Source organism: Anolis carolinensis, chromosome 1 (genome assembly GCF_035594765.1).
Source record: "Anolis carolinensis isolate JA03-04 chromosome 1, rAnoCar3.1.pri, whole genome shotgun sequence".
NCBI classification, from domain to species: domain Eukaryota; kingdom Metazoa; phylum Chordata; class Lepidosauria; order Squamata; family Dactyloidae; genus Anolis; species Anolis carolinensis.
In genome coordinates, this window is record NC_085841.1 from 36,092,615 (window position 1) to 36,109,077 (window position 16,463).

At 42.1% G+C, this 16,463-nt stretch overlaps 1 protein-coding gene across 1 annotated transcript; it reads left to right on the forward strand.

Annotated features, from left to right (window-relative positions):
* Positions 1–3,138: 3,138 nt before the first annotated feature.
* On the forward strand, positions 3,139–12,533 carry LOC100560029 (mitochondrial amidoxime reducing component 2). The gene is made up of 7 exons (XM_003216029.4): positions 3,139–3,394; positions 6,302–6,475; positions 7,515–7,677; positions 8,600–8,740; positions 9,874–9,935; positions 10,312–10,383; positions 11,967–12,533. The coding sequence occupies exons 1-7, from the start codon at positions 3,159–3,161 to the stop codon at positions 12,088–12,090; spliced, it is 972 nt and encodes a 323-aa protein (XP_003216077.2). The 5' UTR covers positions 3,139–3,158; the 3' UTR covers positions 12,091–12,533.
* Positions 12,534–16,463: the final 3,930 nt, after the last annotated feature.

A 16,463-nucleotide genomic window follows, 5' to 3' on the forward strand; every position in this document is an offset into this window, starting at 1 on the left:
ATCTAGCTGTAACATTTTTATAAAATACATTGATCTGAATACACTTTTACAACCAGCTTTATTTCCATTGATGAAAGTGAGCTGAAATTAGTGCACTTCTGTAACATATCTATGACCTTTGACAGAGTTTTCTCCTGCCTACCTCTGGTTAATACCTAGCCAGAGGCTTTAATGTTAATTCCCCAAAGACAGTCATGAAATAAGGGAATAATTGTACTGCTGAGCTTCTGAGTACAACTTGCTAATTGCTCAAAAGAGGGCATTAATATAGATTTCGGGGAAATGGGACTGAATTCAGCAAAATCAGACTGGTCCCTTCCTCCAACTGCATTGGCCATTTAGTATTTCTAAAACATGCCATCAAACAGTGGAAAATAGTTTGTCTGCTTGTACTTGAAATACTTGTTCTAAGACCAGTTCTGGTAAAGAGTTCTCCCAGATAAAGGCGCAGAAGCCAAGTTCCAACAAGTACATGATATACACACAAAGCATACACCTGCACTATATAATGAATTCAGTTTGATGCCACTTTAACTACCATTGCTCAATGCTATAAAATCCTGGGTTTTGTAGTTTGGTGAGGCATCCACATCCTTTAGCAGAGAAGGTTAAAGATTTTGTACAACTTACAATTCCCATGATACTGTAGCCTTGATCTGTGGCAGTTAAAATGATAAACTGTATTCATTCTACAGTGTTGATGTACCCCCAGGTGCATCTACTCTGTAGAATGAATGCAGTTTGACACCTCTTTAACCACAATGGCTCAAGACTATGGAATCCAGGAGTTGTAGTTTTACTAGCTTTCTCTGCTAAGAGTGCCAGTGCCTCACCAAACCGCATCTCCCATGATTCCTATAAGGATTGAGCCCTGACAAAGGCATGGAACTGCATCCATTGTACAGTGTAGATGCATTTCTGTATTCAGTGTAATTCTACTATTCCCCAAAACCTGTCATTGGTTCAAACCAATGCAGAGCAGGTAGGTATTTTGGACCTTCTAATTCTATCCACTTTCTGAAAAAGTGAAAAATGGAGCTGTGTTGGTAGTATTATATCAGACTCACTCCCTATATGAGTTTGAAGCTGTGCGGCCAGAAATTTTGCCAAGTCATATGTGGCGGATCCAGTGGCACTCACAATGGGTCTGACCGAGGGGGGGGGGGGAGTCCTAATGGATTTTTGAGAGTCCATAAAGCCTAGGCAGAAGGGCTTCTGATTTGCACAGTTGTTGCCATATGTTGAGGTTAATTGAGGGGTATTTGATCAGAGTGTTGGTTTTCCTGGTGATTTTGTTGGTTGGGTCTTGTTTTAGTTTTATGTATGTTGTGGGATCCAGGAGTTGTCACCCAGGTCAAAAAAGAAGCACAATTAAAGCCCTGGCAGACTGTGCAAAAAAGAATCCACCTCCTCCAAAGTGAACTGAACCACCTAAACTGGGCTCTACAGGCCAATGGATATTCCACCTCAGACATCAGAAGAGCGGCAAGACCAAGAACAGGCCATGAGAGTAAGACAAACATCTACCCAGAGGAGAAGTGTTCTTACCAAACATCAAGGGAACCACTGACCCCATAGGGAAGCTGATGAAGAAACACAACGTACAAACTTATCTACAGACGCACTAAGAAAATCCAACAAATGCTATGTTCAGCAAAGGACAAGAGGAATCTGCTCATCTCTGCAGGAGTCTACCGTATACCATGCAGCTGTGGACAAGTCTATATAGGGACCAACAAACACATCGTCCAAACACGAATCAAGGAACATGAAAGGCACTGCAGACTAACGCAACCAGAGAAGTCAGCCGTAGCAGAGCACCTGATGGACCAACATGGACACAGGATATTATTTGAGAACACAAATGCTGGACCACTCTAACAACCACCATGTCAGGCTACACAGAGAAGCCACTAAAATTCACAAGCATGGGGACAATTTCAACAGAAAGGAGAAAACCATGAAAACGAACAAAATCTAGGAGTCCCCGGTGGTGCAACGAGTTAAAGCCTTGTGCTGGCAGGACTGCTCACCAACAGGTCAGTCAGCGGTTCGAATCTGAAGGAAGCGTGTGAGCTCCCTCTGTCAACTCCAGCTCCCTATGCAGGGACATGAGAGAAGCCTCCCACAGGATGGTAAAACATCAAACATCCAAGCGTCCCCTGGGCAATGTCCTTGCAGATGGCCAATTCTCTTACACCAGAAGCGACTTGCAGTTTCTCAAGTCGCTCCTGACAAACACACAAAAAACCAAAATCTGGCTACCAGTATTAAAAAAAACTTCTAAAATCAGGACAGTAAACAAAGAACAACATTCTGAAAACAGGCGAATTCCAGACATGAAACAATCAAGGCCAGCTAACACCTCCCAACAAAGGATTCCCCCAGGCAGGAATAAGCTAGGTTTTGAAGTTGCAAGACCATTAAATGCTAATCAAGGTGATTAATTGCAACTTGCCCCCAACAGACAAGAGTTATTTCTCCCACTCTGGACCTGCCACAGATATATAAACCTCCCTTGCCTAGTTTCCAATATACCTCACAACCTCTAAGGATGTTTGCCATAGATGTGGGCGAAACGTCAGAAGAGAACGCTTCTGGAACATGGCCATACAGTCCGTAAAACTAATAGCAACCCAGCCGGTAGGCTGTTAGGAATTATGGGAGTTGAAGTCCAAAACACCTGGAGGATCCAAGTTTGCCCATACCTGATCTACATTATAGAATGAATGCAGTTTGGCCATACAGCCCGGAAAACTCACAGTAACCCAACCTAACATTCTTCCTCTGAATTCCTCTGCACTTCTACCTACAATGTAACTAATTCTTGAAATCTATTGCAAGACTTCAACTAGGTGCGGAAGAAGAGAAAAGGGGACAAATTAGACAGACCAGACCTTCCAAATCTACCCACTAAAAGTGAAAAGTTAGGATGGGGGTAAGTAGGAGAGCAAGGAAATAATCGAGGTGCTTGTCCAGAGGACCTACAGTATCTCTGTTTGATACCAGCCTGTGAGGCGGTGGTCTTCCTCTTTTTCTTTTCCGCTGTCCTTTCCCTTCTGTCGTCTCCCTTTCCTCTCTTTTCTCTCTCTTCCCCTCTGTCCTCCTCTCTCTCCTCCCCCTCTATTTCCCTTCCTCCCTTTCTCTCATTGAGCTCCATGATGGCCCTCGGCTGGTCCGCACCTTCCCAGGTCTGCACCGCCTTGGCTTTAGCCCTGGGCCTGGCCGCGGCTTGGCGATGGCTCCGGGCGCGTCGAAGCCCTGAGCTGCGGCTGAAGCGAGTGGGGACGGTGTCGGGGCTCTTCCTCTACCCGCTCAAGTCCTGCCGTGGCCTCTCCGTGGACAAGGCGGAGGTGACCGAGCTGGGCCTTCGCAGCGGGGTCCTGAGCGACAGGTGGGTCCAGAAGAGGAAGGGACAGGCAGCCCAGGGTCCCTTCCAGCCTTACGCACAGCCGGGAAGAGGTGCATCTTCTGCCTATACACGCTAGAAACTTGGGCTCTCCTTCCAGGTGTTTTGGACTCCAACTCCCACCATTCCTAGCAGACCCCTTCCTTTTCGCCCTCAGCCGCTTAAGCGAGAGAAGGGTCTGAGGCTGTTAGGAATGGTGGGAGTTGAAGTCCAAAACACCTGGAAGGAGAGCCCAAGTTTGCCCATCCTGGTGTAGAATGAATGCAGTTTGGCACCACTGCCCTGCCCCAATGCTATGAAATCATGGAAGCCGCATTTTACCAGATCTTTAGCCTTCTTTGGTGACTCATGAAGCCGTCACTCCCAGGACTCCCCTATCATTGAGCCATGGTGAGAAACTGCATTCTCCAAGGACTACCTTAGTTCCCACCCCACTCTGAGGACTAAAGAAGCAGGGTTTAAATGTTAAATTTAGAGCAAATAAATGCTGGGAAAGAAGCAAATAGCCAGGAGGGCAGTTGCGAAAAACATGTGGCAAGAGATGTGGAATTTAAACTTTAGAAACAAAAGGATCTGGTCAGGCCTGTGGCGGGGGGTGGGGGGTGGGGGGGGGGTGGTTAGGGGTTCAAACCACCCCTGAAATTTTTTAGGTTAAAAAAAAACCTGGTTTACTCATGAATTTTAACTGGTTAACCAAATCCCCATGCTAAGTCTATGAGACGCCTCCAGGCACTATCTCAAGCAGATATTGACAGGTCTGTAGCTGTAGCTCTGAATTTTTTTTCTGGCTACTGCCTTGGATCTGGTAGATCTAAAGAGGGAAGCGGCACCTTGTGGAAGGCAGGCTAAAAGGGGAGCAGTGGCCTCAGGCAGCCCAGTTTGCTTGTCATGAAAAAGGCAGCAAATTATTCTTGATTTTATTGTTGTCTTCAGGAATGGGCAAAGTACATATTTGTCTTAGGACAGTGGTTCTCAACCTTCCTAATGCCGAGATCCCTTAATACAGTTCCTCATGTTGTGGTGACCCCCAACCATAAAATTATCTTCATTGTGACTTCATAACTGTAATTTTGCTACTGTTACGAATCATATATGAAGGATGTATTTTCATTCACTGGACCAAATTTGGCACAAATACCCAATACATCCAAATTTGAATACTGGTGGGGTGGGGATTTATTTTGTCATTTGAGAGTTGTAGTTGGTGGGATTTATAGTTAACCTACAATCAAAGAGCATTCTGAACTCCACGAACGATGGAACTGAACCAAACCTGGCACACCAAACTCCCATGACTAAAAGAAAATACTGGAAAGGTTTGGTGAGCCTTGACCTTGAGTTTTGGAGTTGTAGTTCATCTACATCCAGAGAGCACTGCCGACTCAAATAATGATGGATCTGGACCAAACTTGGCACAAATATTCAATATGCCCAAATTTGAAACTGGCGAAGTTTGAGGAAAATAGACCTTGAAGAGAAGGACTGGCGGAGAGATCTTAAGTCTTCTCTGCCAAAGGAGTTCCTAAGACCATTAGAAAATATGTGTTTTCTGATGGTTTTTGGTGACCCCTCTGACACCCCCTTTGCAACCCCCCCAGGGGTCCCGAACCCCAGGTTGAGAAACGCTGTCTTAGATGGTGTTGTGTACTATTGTACACACTGACTTAAGTGGGGTAGAACTAAGGAGGCAGAATTGGGGTGCACCTGCACTACAGAATTAATGCAGTTTTACACTTTTAGAAATGCATGACCTTTTAGACACCATAACTTTTTAGAAAATTGTATTCATAACCTTTTAGAGAGGAGCCCAACTAAATGTAATTATACAAGGCAATTGCCTCCAGTTGTTAGCCTTCTCTGCCAAAGAATGTTGGGTGTCTCATCAAACTACAACTCCCATAGTTCTATAACATAAAGGGACATAAAGAGTTGTGAAAGAAGAAAGACAGTGATCATAAACTAACATCTAGCAAAGGAATATGGACTGTGAAATTGGAGGAGCAGATGGAATAGATACTGGGGAATAACTGTGCATATTTTTTTTCTGGGGTACTTTGAGAGAAGTGCTTAGGATGGAAACTACATATTATTTATCTCATTTTGATGCACCTTCCACCCCAAATTCCACAATCATGGGTGACACTGTATAGGAGGAAAGAGGTCCTCCTCTCTCTGCTTTCAAGGTGCTTCATCTTTGTCTTGTTTGTGGTTGCTTGCCTTCAAGTCATTTCCAACTTATGGCGACCATAAGGTAGATCTTTTCAGGGGATTTTCTTGGCAAGATTTGTTCAGAGGGGGTGGCTTTTGCCTTCTCTTTGAGGCTGGTTTCCATGGCTGAGTGTGGATATGAACCCCGTTCTTCCAAAGCATAGTCAAATGCTTGAACTACTACACCATTGTGGCCCTTGACCGATGTCCTTTTTTTGAAAGGTGTCCTTTTGTGATTACAGAATTATAATTAGGATTACTTTCCAGTGACTACACTGACAGGAAGGTTCTTGAAGTTTTGGTTCCATTCAAGATCTTAGAAAGTACAAGGAAAACATGTAGTTAACAATCTACTGCTATGAAGTGTTTGGTTATAAAAGTACTAGTGGTCAGAGTTATAACACTGAAGACATAATTGTTGTATATCACAAATTAGAAACAGAATTAGTATATTGAGTAGAAGAAAAAAATAGCAAAAAGTGCTATTGAAAAATAATACAAACGTTCCAGCAGGGTAAATAGTTCTTTTGTAAAGTGCTTCTTCAGTCGTAGCCATATTAACTCTTTATTTTATGCAGTATTTTATTCCAAGTCTGTATCCTGTTACTAGGTATATCCTGTTATTAGATTGGGTATGGCTATACCATATGTTCACTTTTTACTAATGTTCTACAAAACATTTAGGTGTTGGACTGTGATGAAAGAAGATGGGGAGATGTTGTCTGCTAAGGAAGAACCTCGTTTGGTGCTGATTTCTGTGACCCATGAAGATGGCTATATTACACTGAATGCTCCAGAAATGAAGGCGCTGAAAATCCCCCTTCAACTCCCAAGAACAAATTCAATCAGGAACTGCAGGTATTAACAAAAACTTCCCTCTTCTTTCCTGGGAAACTAGGGGTACATCTACACTGTAGAATTAATGCAGTTTGACACCACTTTAACTGTCAAGGCTCAATGATATGGAATCCTGAGAATTGTGGTTTTACAAGTTCTTCATCCTTCTCTGTCAAAGACAGCTGGAGTTAGTGGGTATTATCATCAATATTCTTCTTCTGTTTTAAATCTCAACAGTAGGTTCAAAGCTGTTTTGTGTACCTTGCCCATGATTGAGATGCTGAAGTCAATGTAAAAACTGCTACTTAATGCTTTCCTTTAACTTGTCACCCCATATAAATGAGGAGTGCCACTGGCACAGATATTTAAATGTCAGATATCATTATGGGTACATTTCTATTTCCAGTATTGTTTGACAGGTACAAGCCTGCTCTTCCATATCAGTAGCATGTATCCAATAGTTTGGATATTTTGAAATATTCCCCTGGAGGCACATCACATAGAAGCCTTAGTGGGTAGTACATATTTTCATTCTAGATCAGATAAACTATCATCAGGTTATATCTGCAAATATGTTTGTGAAATGTTACTTTTCCCTCTTGACATTTGTGTGTTGCACTATAAAAGACGTTGGTCTTTTAAAATTTATCTGATATAATATATTTTCAAGGAATGTAACACTGGGTGGGGCTTTTGTATCCTTCCATTTGTTGTTGGGTTGTAATTTTTTGTTTTCCTAACCAATGTATATGTTAGTTGAGACTGTTGGAACTTGGAAGTAATATATTTCATATATAATGGATCTAGTCATAGTTGTGTTTCTAATGGGATTCTGAATGCAGCTCTAAATTTTGATAAAATGGGAGATGCAAAGTTGACGTCTTCTATATAAGTCACAGTATGTTGTACAGGCCTGTGATAGCACACTTCCAAGATCTAATTCTCAGAATGTAAGCAGATGGTCAAAGCAGTGTGGGGACTTGTGATTTTGGAATGTGAAGAATTATACTAAATGCCTTGCTTTCAGCCAATTACTGAAATGTGTCTCATGATTTTTTAGACGCCTTGGAGCTGAGGGTGAAGGTAGGGACTGTGGTGAGGAGGCAGCACAATGGATTACAACCTTCCTGAACACAAAGCCTTACCGATTAGCTCACTATGAACCCAACATGATGACAAGGAAGTCAAGAGATGTCCTGCCTGAGTTTGAAATTACAGATGAGGTTGGAGGACAGTGTCCTTATAAATATAGTATATTTATATTGTTTAAAGTGTTAAGTCAGATTTGTGAGGCTGTATTGGCATTAGGCTGCAGTGCTCAACATACCTGTCTTTAATGACATACTTATCTCTTTACTTTTAGAAAAGAAGAGATATTATAGTGAGACGATCTATATAAAATCAGTAATGTATGTATTATTGAGTCAGGCCTCTTCTACACTGCCAGATAATCCAGGTTATCAAAGCAGAAAATTATCTCACTTGAACTGGATTATTTTAGGGCCCTTCCAGACAAGCCCTATATACCAGGATCTGATCCCAGGTTTTTTGTTCATTCCCAGATTACTTGGCAGTATGGGCTCATATAATCCAGTTTAAAGCAGAAAACCTGGGATCACATCCTGGAATATAGGGCCTGTCTGGAAGGGCCCACTCTACACTATCATATAATCCAGCTCAAAACAGATCATGTGGATTGTATATGGCAGCGTAGAAGGGGCTTCAGTGTTGTGTAGTAGTTTGAATGTTGGACGGACACTGGGAGACCAGGGTTCAAATCCCCATTTAGCCATGAAAACCCATCAAGTGACCTGTCTGTCTCTCTGTCACCCTCTCTGAGCTTCATTGGAAAACTAAGAAAATCCTGATTGGTTTGTCTTCGGGGCAATATAAGTTATAAATTACTTGAAGACTCTCAACAATGATAATCCCGCACTAGAGTAATTTGTGAGATAAAATGGTTCAGTTTTTCAGGCCTCAGGTAACTCTTCTACTTAATTAAAACTTGTGTATTAATGAAGTCTGTATGTACTTACATGAGCATATCCTAACTCCATAAAAAGAATTCAAGTTCTTTGTTTTATAGTTTTATAGTTAATACTGTGACCCTATCAACAGCAAATCTTTTTCCATTTATTTGTATAGGTTGCTTATGCTGAAGGCAGTCCGATCTTGCTAATTTCAGAAGCTTCCTTGGATGATCTAAACAGCCGGCTAGAAGAGAAAGTTTCAATAACAAACTTCCGCCCAAATATTTTTGTTACAGGATGTGCACCTTTTGAAGAAGTAAGTAATATGGATCTCTTCTGATTGATCTAATGAATGGGTTGTTGTACGTCTTTCGGGCTGTGTGGCCATGTTCCAGAAGTATTCTCTCCTGACGTTTCACCCACATCTATGGCAGGCATCCTCAGAGGTATACCTCACAACCTCTGAGGATGCCTGCCATAGATGTGGGCGAAACGTCAGGAGAGAATACTTCTGGAACATGGCCACACAGCCCGAAAGACATACAACAACCCTGTGATCCCGGCCATGAAAGCCTTCGACAACACATCGGTCTAATGAATGTTGATTTTACTCAAAATCTTAATTTCTCTGCTATATGAATTCCTTGAAAGAGGAAATAGGGAGCTACCGTACAGAAGTAGCAGAGTCTAAAAGCACCCGATCCTGTCTGATACTGGAATTTAAGCAGAGTCAGCCCTGGTTTATATTTGAATGGGAGACTTTCGATCAAGGAAGCTGTGGCCCTGAGCCCACAAGACCTGAGTAGGGATGTTGATAAGAAGGTAACTTGGAGGTCTTTCATTCATTATGGGATCACCATAAGTCAAAATTGTCTTGATGACAATTAACAGCAACATCGAGCAGTACTCACCTCCCAACAACAACATAGCATTCACAGTAAAGGAATTATAAGCATTAATGCCAACCATTGATTTTCTTGACTGTCTACTCTAGGCATTGTTGTTTAATTCTGGAAAAAGCATTTATATACAGACACATAAGAATTACAGAACTAAGCAGGATTAGCTTTGGCTAGTACCTGAATAGAAGACTGCCAACGTGCCAGGTGCTACAAGCTAGGAAGTAACACAACTCTATAAAATCTACATTGAATTGGATTATGTGGCAGTGTGAACTCAGATAACCCAGTTCAAAGCAGATGTTGTGGATTATTCTGGGTTATATGGCTATGTGGAAGGGCCCTAAGTAGCAAAACTTCCTCTGAGGATTTCTTGCACAAGAAAACCCTATACAACTCCTAACTCAACAAGCAACTTGAAGGCATATACAGTACATACGCCCAAGAGAACTGCTGAGTAAATTAATAAATATTGATAGGTTTTCCAGTATGATCTAATTGAATGTATTACTTGCATGTGTTAACTATCTACAGTTTTATCTTATTTTAGGATTCTTGGTCTCAAATATTAATTGGCAATGTTCAGATGAAAGGAATACTGCCTTGCCCCAGGTAAGAATCTGAGCTGTAGTTTTTACAGCCAGCAGTTTTTTTGTTACTACTCCATTACAATTGCTTTCAGTCTACTTAGGGAGTTAGGAGGACCCGCATTTTCCGCAACTGTCAAATTGCAGATACTTGAGATCCTGAAGCTAGCCTCTATGTGTGTGAAATCACCATCCAGGCCTGAAACTGGTTCCAGGATTTAGAATCTAATTACCCTCCCCCCCACCTCAACAGTGAAGCCACATTTTTCAATATCAGTTTCAAATTGATCTAAGTGGACAATACAGATGTGCATTCAGATTGAAAATGTTACTCTTAGATTAAATTAATATTTTTCTTAAGCAGTTGATAAGAAATGCATTATTATTTTTTTTAAAAACAGGTGCATTTTCACAACAATTGATCCAAATACTGGAATCATGCATAAGAAGGAACCACTGAAGACACTGAAAAGGTATCAGACGTATGACTGATAGCTCTCTTGTCATTTGTTTCAGTATGTGTTGGTTGTTGTTATGTGAATTCAAGTTGTTCATGATTCATGGCAACAGGGAGTTGTTCTGCATAGACACTTTATCCTGGGCACCAAACTGGTTTACTGAATTCTGGCTCAGTCTTGGAATGGACTGCTAACCTCCAGGCTGCTGTGGAGTAAGGAGGGAGTCCTTACCACCAGCCTCCAGACCTCTGTGGAGATGGAAAGGAGTCTTGACCATCCAACAGCTCCTAACCTGATTTAGCACCACCAGACACCCACCCTTACTTCCCCAATCCTGTTTTCATTGTAGCAGCAGCCAGTGAGCGCAATACAGCTAGTGGCTGTTCCTGATTACCTAGAACAGTGGTGGGGAATGTCTGGCCTGGGAGCCAAGACCAGACATGGTCTTGGGTGGCCCCTTGTCTCCCACCCCAATACTAACCAAGTACTGACTTAGATCTGGTCCCTTTAACAATCCTTGCAAAAACTGAATCTCAGATTAAGATTAAGGACCTCAGGCCTTGATGATACAAACACTGGATATGTTCCAAATCCAAGATACAGGATTCTGCTACCCTGGAGACTAGGACACGGAACAATGGCCTCAAACAACAGGAAAGTAGATTCCCCTTGAAGATTAGGAAGAACTTCCCAACTGCGAGAGCTGTTCAGCAGTGGAACTCTCTGCCCTGGAGTGTGGTGAATGCTCCTTCTTTGAAGGCTTTTAAACAGAGGCTGGATGGCCATCTGTCGGGGGTGCTTTGAATGCGATTTTCCTGCTTCTTGGCAGAATGGGGTTGGACTGGATGGCTCACGAGGTCTCTTCCACCTCTATGATTCTATGATGCTAGAACAGTGATCAAAACAGAATAAGTCACCCAAGACCATGCAGCTGTGGCTGCTGTGGGTGGGGGAGTGCCATTCATGGCCTCCCTGGGTATAGACCAAGGTTAAACTGCCCGTGAGTGTGCCTATGAAGCTGGTCACATAGGGAGGTGAGTGCCAGGGATTTTGCAAGCCCTGGTTGCCCTCCTCTGGCCCTTTTTCTGATCTTTTTGAAGCTGGATCAGCAGGAATGCCGCATGGCTCCACAGGATCTCTGGTTGTGATTTGTGTGGATCCTTTTTGCCTGGTTTGTTGTGCTTGCAGGGTTGGTACAGGGGTAAAGTGGGACTGTTGAATCAGCAGAACTGCAGGAGGTGAATAGCAAATACTATGGCTGCATGAAATGGCATTAGCAAACTACTTCTGAGTATTCCTTGCCAAAAAAAAATCTATGAAATCATGTGGGTGCCATAAATTAACAGGAGATTTGAAAACACAGAAGAAAAATTGAGGGTGTCCATAAGGCAGAGTTAATTGAAGTACATAATGAGCAACCAAATTAATGTTTCCTTATGAATCTCATCTTGTGTATTTGAGCTGTTTGTGTGCTTTTACTGTCATGTTTAGTATCATTTTATCAGCATTGTTTGCATTTTGTTCATTTTGTGTCAAGATAATCTTAGCTCAATTCTGTTGTACTCTCATTAGCATATCCTTTCCTGTTCTGTTTATAGGTATCGCAAGTATGCTTCTACCGAACAACATTCCTACAAGTCTTTCCCTCCTTTTGGATGCTTGTATGGAATTGAAAAGACTGGGATGCTTGCAGTTGGGGATCCAGTATATGAGATAATCTAGAGATGGAGATGATTTGTGCAATGAAACATACTCATTCAAATGTGCAAATGGATTCTTTGCACATTTTGAGAAAGAACTTTATCACATTCATTTTTCAGGGAGATTTCCTATAAAGTTTTTAAGCAGATCTGGTAAAATGAGATATGCTTGTGCTCTATGTAAATGATATTGTTATAAAATAAAGGTAATCCATCTATGGACCAACCCCCAAGACCCCACGGATGGAGGACCATCATCCTCGAACTACGAGGGATCGCCTAAGGGCTAGATAACAGTCATAAAGGTGCTGTCTGAAGGAAAATCTAGTAACGATTTTTCATATTTCTGCAGAATTTGTAGTTCTTTCAGATTGTTAAACACAATTAAAAAATATTCAAAGCTTTCAAATTAAATATTTTTCTAAAAGTTTAGTTTTAACATTTATAAAGCTTTGGGCGCAACTACTTGAAGATTTCTGTCAATATGTTTTCTTGTTTAATTTTCAACCAAAGAAGTTATATTCTTTGCTATCAATGTGTATGATTAAATAAAGCATGATTTGAGTATTTTAAAAAGTTTTATATATCTGTGGTGCAAATCAGGGGAAGGAAGCTTATGCATACAACTCAATGGAAAGGGTCGGAGAAACTGAAGGAAAATGCGGCGTTCCAACACCAAACATGACCACCTTGGCAGTTTATAGTCTAATACCAGTTTATGATGGGCTATACCTTTGCAGTAAGGCTAAGATCTTTACATGAAATTCCAGAATATGGGGAAGCAGTTTTTTAAAATTACTGTATATACTCAAAGATAAGCTGAGTGAACAACTTAGCTGCTGCTCTTTGGACTAGGTGAAGTTTCTGAGCACTTTTCAGAGGCAGATCCACGTACAGCACGTTACAGTAATCCATACAAGATGTAACTAAGCCATGTACCACTATTACCATATCTGGCTTCTCAAGGAACTGGCACAGTTGGCACACAAGTTTTAATCGTTCCTGGCCACCGCAGATACCTGGGCCTCCAGGTTCAATGCTGAGTCCAGGAGGACTCCCAAACTGCAGACCTGTGTCTTCAGGGGGAGTGTTACCCCATCCAGAACAGGCTGAATTCCTATTCCCTGGTCCTCCTTTCAACTGATCAGGAGTACCCCTGTCTTGTCAATTTGTTTGTCCTCACCCAGTCTATTACTGATGACAGGCACTGGTTTAGGGTCGGGACAGCTTCTTTGGCATTAGGTGGAAAGAAGTAGTAGAGCTGGGTGTCATCCACATAAATGTGGCACCGTACTTCAAAACACTGGATGACCTCTCCCAGTGGTTTCATGTATATTTGAAATAGCATGGGGGACAAAATAGAACCCTGAGGAAACCCACAGATAAATGGCTGGGGTTTCGAACAGGAGTCTACCAGCATCACCTTCTGGGTATGGCCCTCCAGGAAGAACTGGAGCCACTGTAAGATATTGCCTCCCAGTCCCATCCCAGCAAGATGACCCAGAAGGATACCATGGTTAATGGCATTGAAAGCCGCTGAGAGATCCAGGAGAACCAACAGGGACACACTGAGGGATACGCTCTCTTCATAGGTCATCCACCAAGGCAACCAAAACTGTCTCTGTTCCATAACCAAGCCTGAAACCAGATTAAAATGGATCTAGATAATCAATTTCATCAGAAATTGGGAAGCCATCACATGCTCCAGATCCTTGCTCAGAAATGGAAGGTTGGACACTGGCCGATAGTTGTCCATTATAGAGGGGTTTGGGGATGGCTTTTTAATATAGGTCTCATAATTGCCTCCTTTAGGCAAGGCCTCCTCTGGCCTGTTTGATCAGCCAGGAGGGGGAAGGATCTAGAATACATGTGGTAGATCTCACCTCTCCAAGGATCCTGTCCAGTGTCCACATCCTCAGGCTGCACCAAATGAACAGTATCCATCAACACTGGACAAGCAGGAGCCAAAGTTACATCTATTGGAACTGTGTCAATAACAGCATCTAAGTGGGAACAGATCTGAGCGACTTTATCTGCAAAGTGCCTTACAAATTCTTCACAGTGGGCTGCTGAATTATCAGGAATTTCTCCTTGAGGTATGTAATAGTCCTCTGAACACTAAAAAAAAAAAAAACCAAAAAAACAACTCAGCTGGATGGTTCTTTGTAAATGCAATGCTAGCAGCAAGAAACAATTTCTCTGCTGCCACCATTGCTGCAGAGTAGGCTTTCAAATATGTTCTAGCCCGTGCTCGGTCAGATTCACTTTGAGTTCTCCCTCTCACTTGCTTCATTGCTGCCAACTCTTTGGAAAACCAAGGGGCTGGTTTGGCTCTGCTCCATGAGAGGGGACATTCAGGAGTGATTGTGTCCACCATCCTGGTCATTTCCATTTTCCAGAGGTCAACTAGAGCTTCGGATACTGGATATTATTGGATACCTGTATTTCTAGGTACGGACATAATGAAATCTCTTGGAGGTGGGTCCAATTCCAAACATGAAATTCATCTATACATTTTTAATTTTGTGCATAGAACAAAGTTTGCATACATTGAACTATCAGAAATCAAAGTATTCTGTGTTTTGGTATTCCAAGTAAGTAAGAGGGGTTAGGAATTGTGGGAGTTGAAGTCCACAACACCTGGAGGGCTGACATTTGCTGGGGCCTGGTAGATGTACCCTGAGTCAAGAAAACAAGGCCTGAGGAGGGCTGTTAATAGAATCTTAGAGTTGGAAGATACCTCCAAGAGCCACCCAGTCCAACCTCATTGTTGTCATGCAGGAAGACAAAATACAAGCACTCCCAGTAGATGCTGTTGGAAACAGCAACCTCCCAAGCCTTTCTCTATTTAGTTGTTCATGTAACTTGTATTCTATGTGTATGTTGATTCACCAGTTTGATTGTACCTCTTTGGTGTGGGAGGGGTTATAGACATGTGATAGTACTGAGCATGTTCAGACTCATGACTCCATTTTGTGTTCAGTGTGATTATGGACTTCAATATGTTCAAGTTTGCTTTACACCTCTGGAGGTGGATGCATGTTGCTGTTTTGGAGTTCAGTAGAGAAGTAAGACTTACGAACTTCAGTGAGTACAACTATACCTAAGTCTATGGACTATTGATTAAGAATGATACCCTATGTCAGGGGTCCCCAAACTAAGGCCCGGGGGCTGGATGCGGCCCATCGAAGCCATTTATCTGGCCCCCAAGGCACAAGGGCATAAGGGGGTTGGGCTAAATGACCCAAGGGGTCTCTTCTTCTCTTACAACCATTATTATTATTATTATTATTATTATTATTATTATTATTATTATTAACATTGAGGATGGGTGGCCATCTGTCAGGGGTGCTTTGCTTGTGCTTTTGGTGCCAGAGGCAGAAGGGGGTTGGACTCAATGGCCCAAGGGGTCTCTTCCAAGCCTCTTTATTATTATTATTATTATTATTATTATTATTATTATTATTATTATTATTAACATTGACGCTGGGTGGCCATCTGTCAAGGGTGCTTTGCTTGTGTTTTCGGTGCACAAAGGCAGAAGGGGATTGGACTCCATGGCCCAAGGAGTCTCTTCCAACCCTCTTTATTATTATTATTATTATTATTATTATTATTATTATTATTATTATTATTAACATTGAGGCTGGGTGGCCATCTGTCAGGGGTGCTTTGCTTGGGCTTTCGGTACACAAAAGCAGAAGGGGATTGGACTCAATGGCCCAAGGGGTCTCTTCCAACCCTCTTTATTATTATTATTGCTGTTATCATTATTATTGTTATTATTATTTATGCTCGGCGGCCAACTATATTCCGGCCCTCCAATGGTCCAAAGAATTGTGAACTGGCCCCCTGTTTAAAAAGTTTGGGGACCCCTGCCCTATGTACTCAACACACACAGAGAACAACACCCTATCTATAGCTGAACTTTAATAAGAAAAGTGCCAGTATGGTGAATTAATACAAGATGTTTGTGAGTAAACAAGAAATGTTATTTTTCAAAGACTTTGTTTTTTAATCTCTGGGTGCATGTTCTAAACTAAAAGGTTTTTAAAGGGAGTGTATATGTTTTGGGCAATTACAACTGCAATTTCGACTTCAAAGAAACAACCATCCTCTGCTAAAGGTAAAGGTAAAGATTTTCCCCTGACATTAGGTCTAGTCGTGTCTGACACTGGAATTTGCTGCTCATCTCCATTTTTAAGCTGAAGAGTCGGCGTTGTCCGTAGATGCCTCCAAAGTCATGTGGCCGGCATGACTGCATAGAGCGCTGTTACCTTCCTGCCAGAGCAGTACCTATTGATCTACTCACATTTGCATGTTTTTGAACTGCTAGGTTGGCAGAATTTGGGACTAACAGTGAGAATTCATCCTGCTCTCTGGATTTGGACCGCC

Coding starts and splice junctions, on each gene's coding strand:
- LOC100560029 (XM_003216029.4), top strand. CDS start 3,159: ATGATGGCCCTCGGCTGGTCCGCACCTTCCCAGGTCTGCACCGCCTTG. Junction 7,678..8,599: donor AGTTTGAAATTACAGATGAG/GTTGGAGGACAG, acceptor TTATTTGTATAG/GTTGCTTATGCTGAAGGCAG. Junction 9,936..10,311: donor GGAATACTGCCTTGCCCCAG/GTAAGAATCTGA, acceptor TTTTAAAAACAG/GTGCATTTTCACAACAATTG.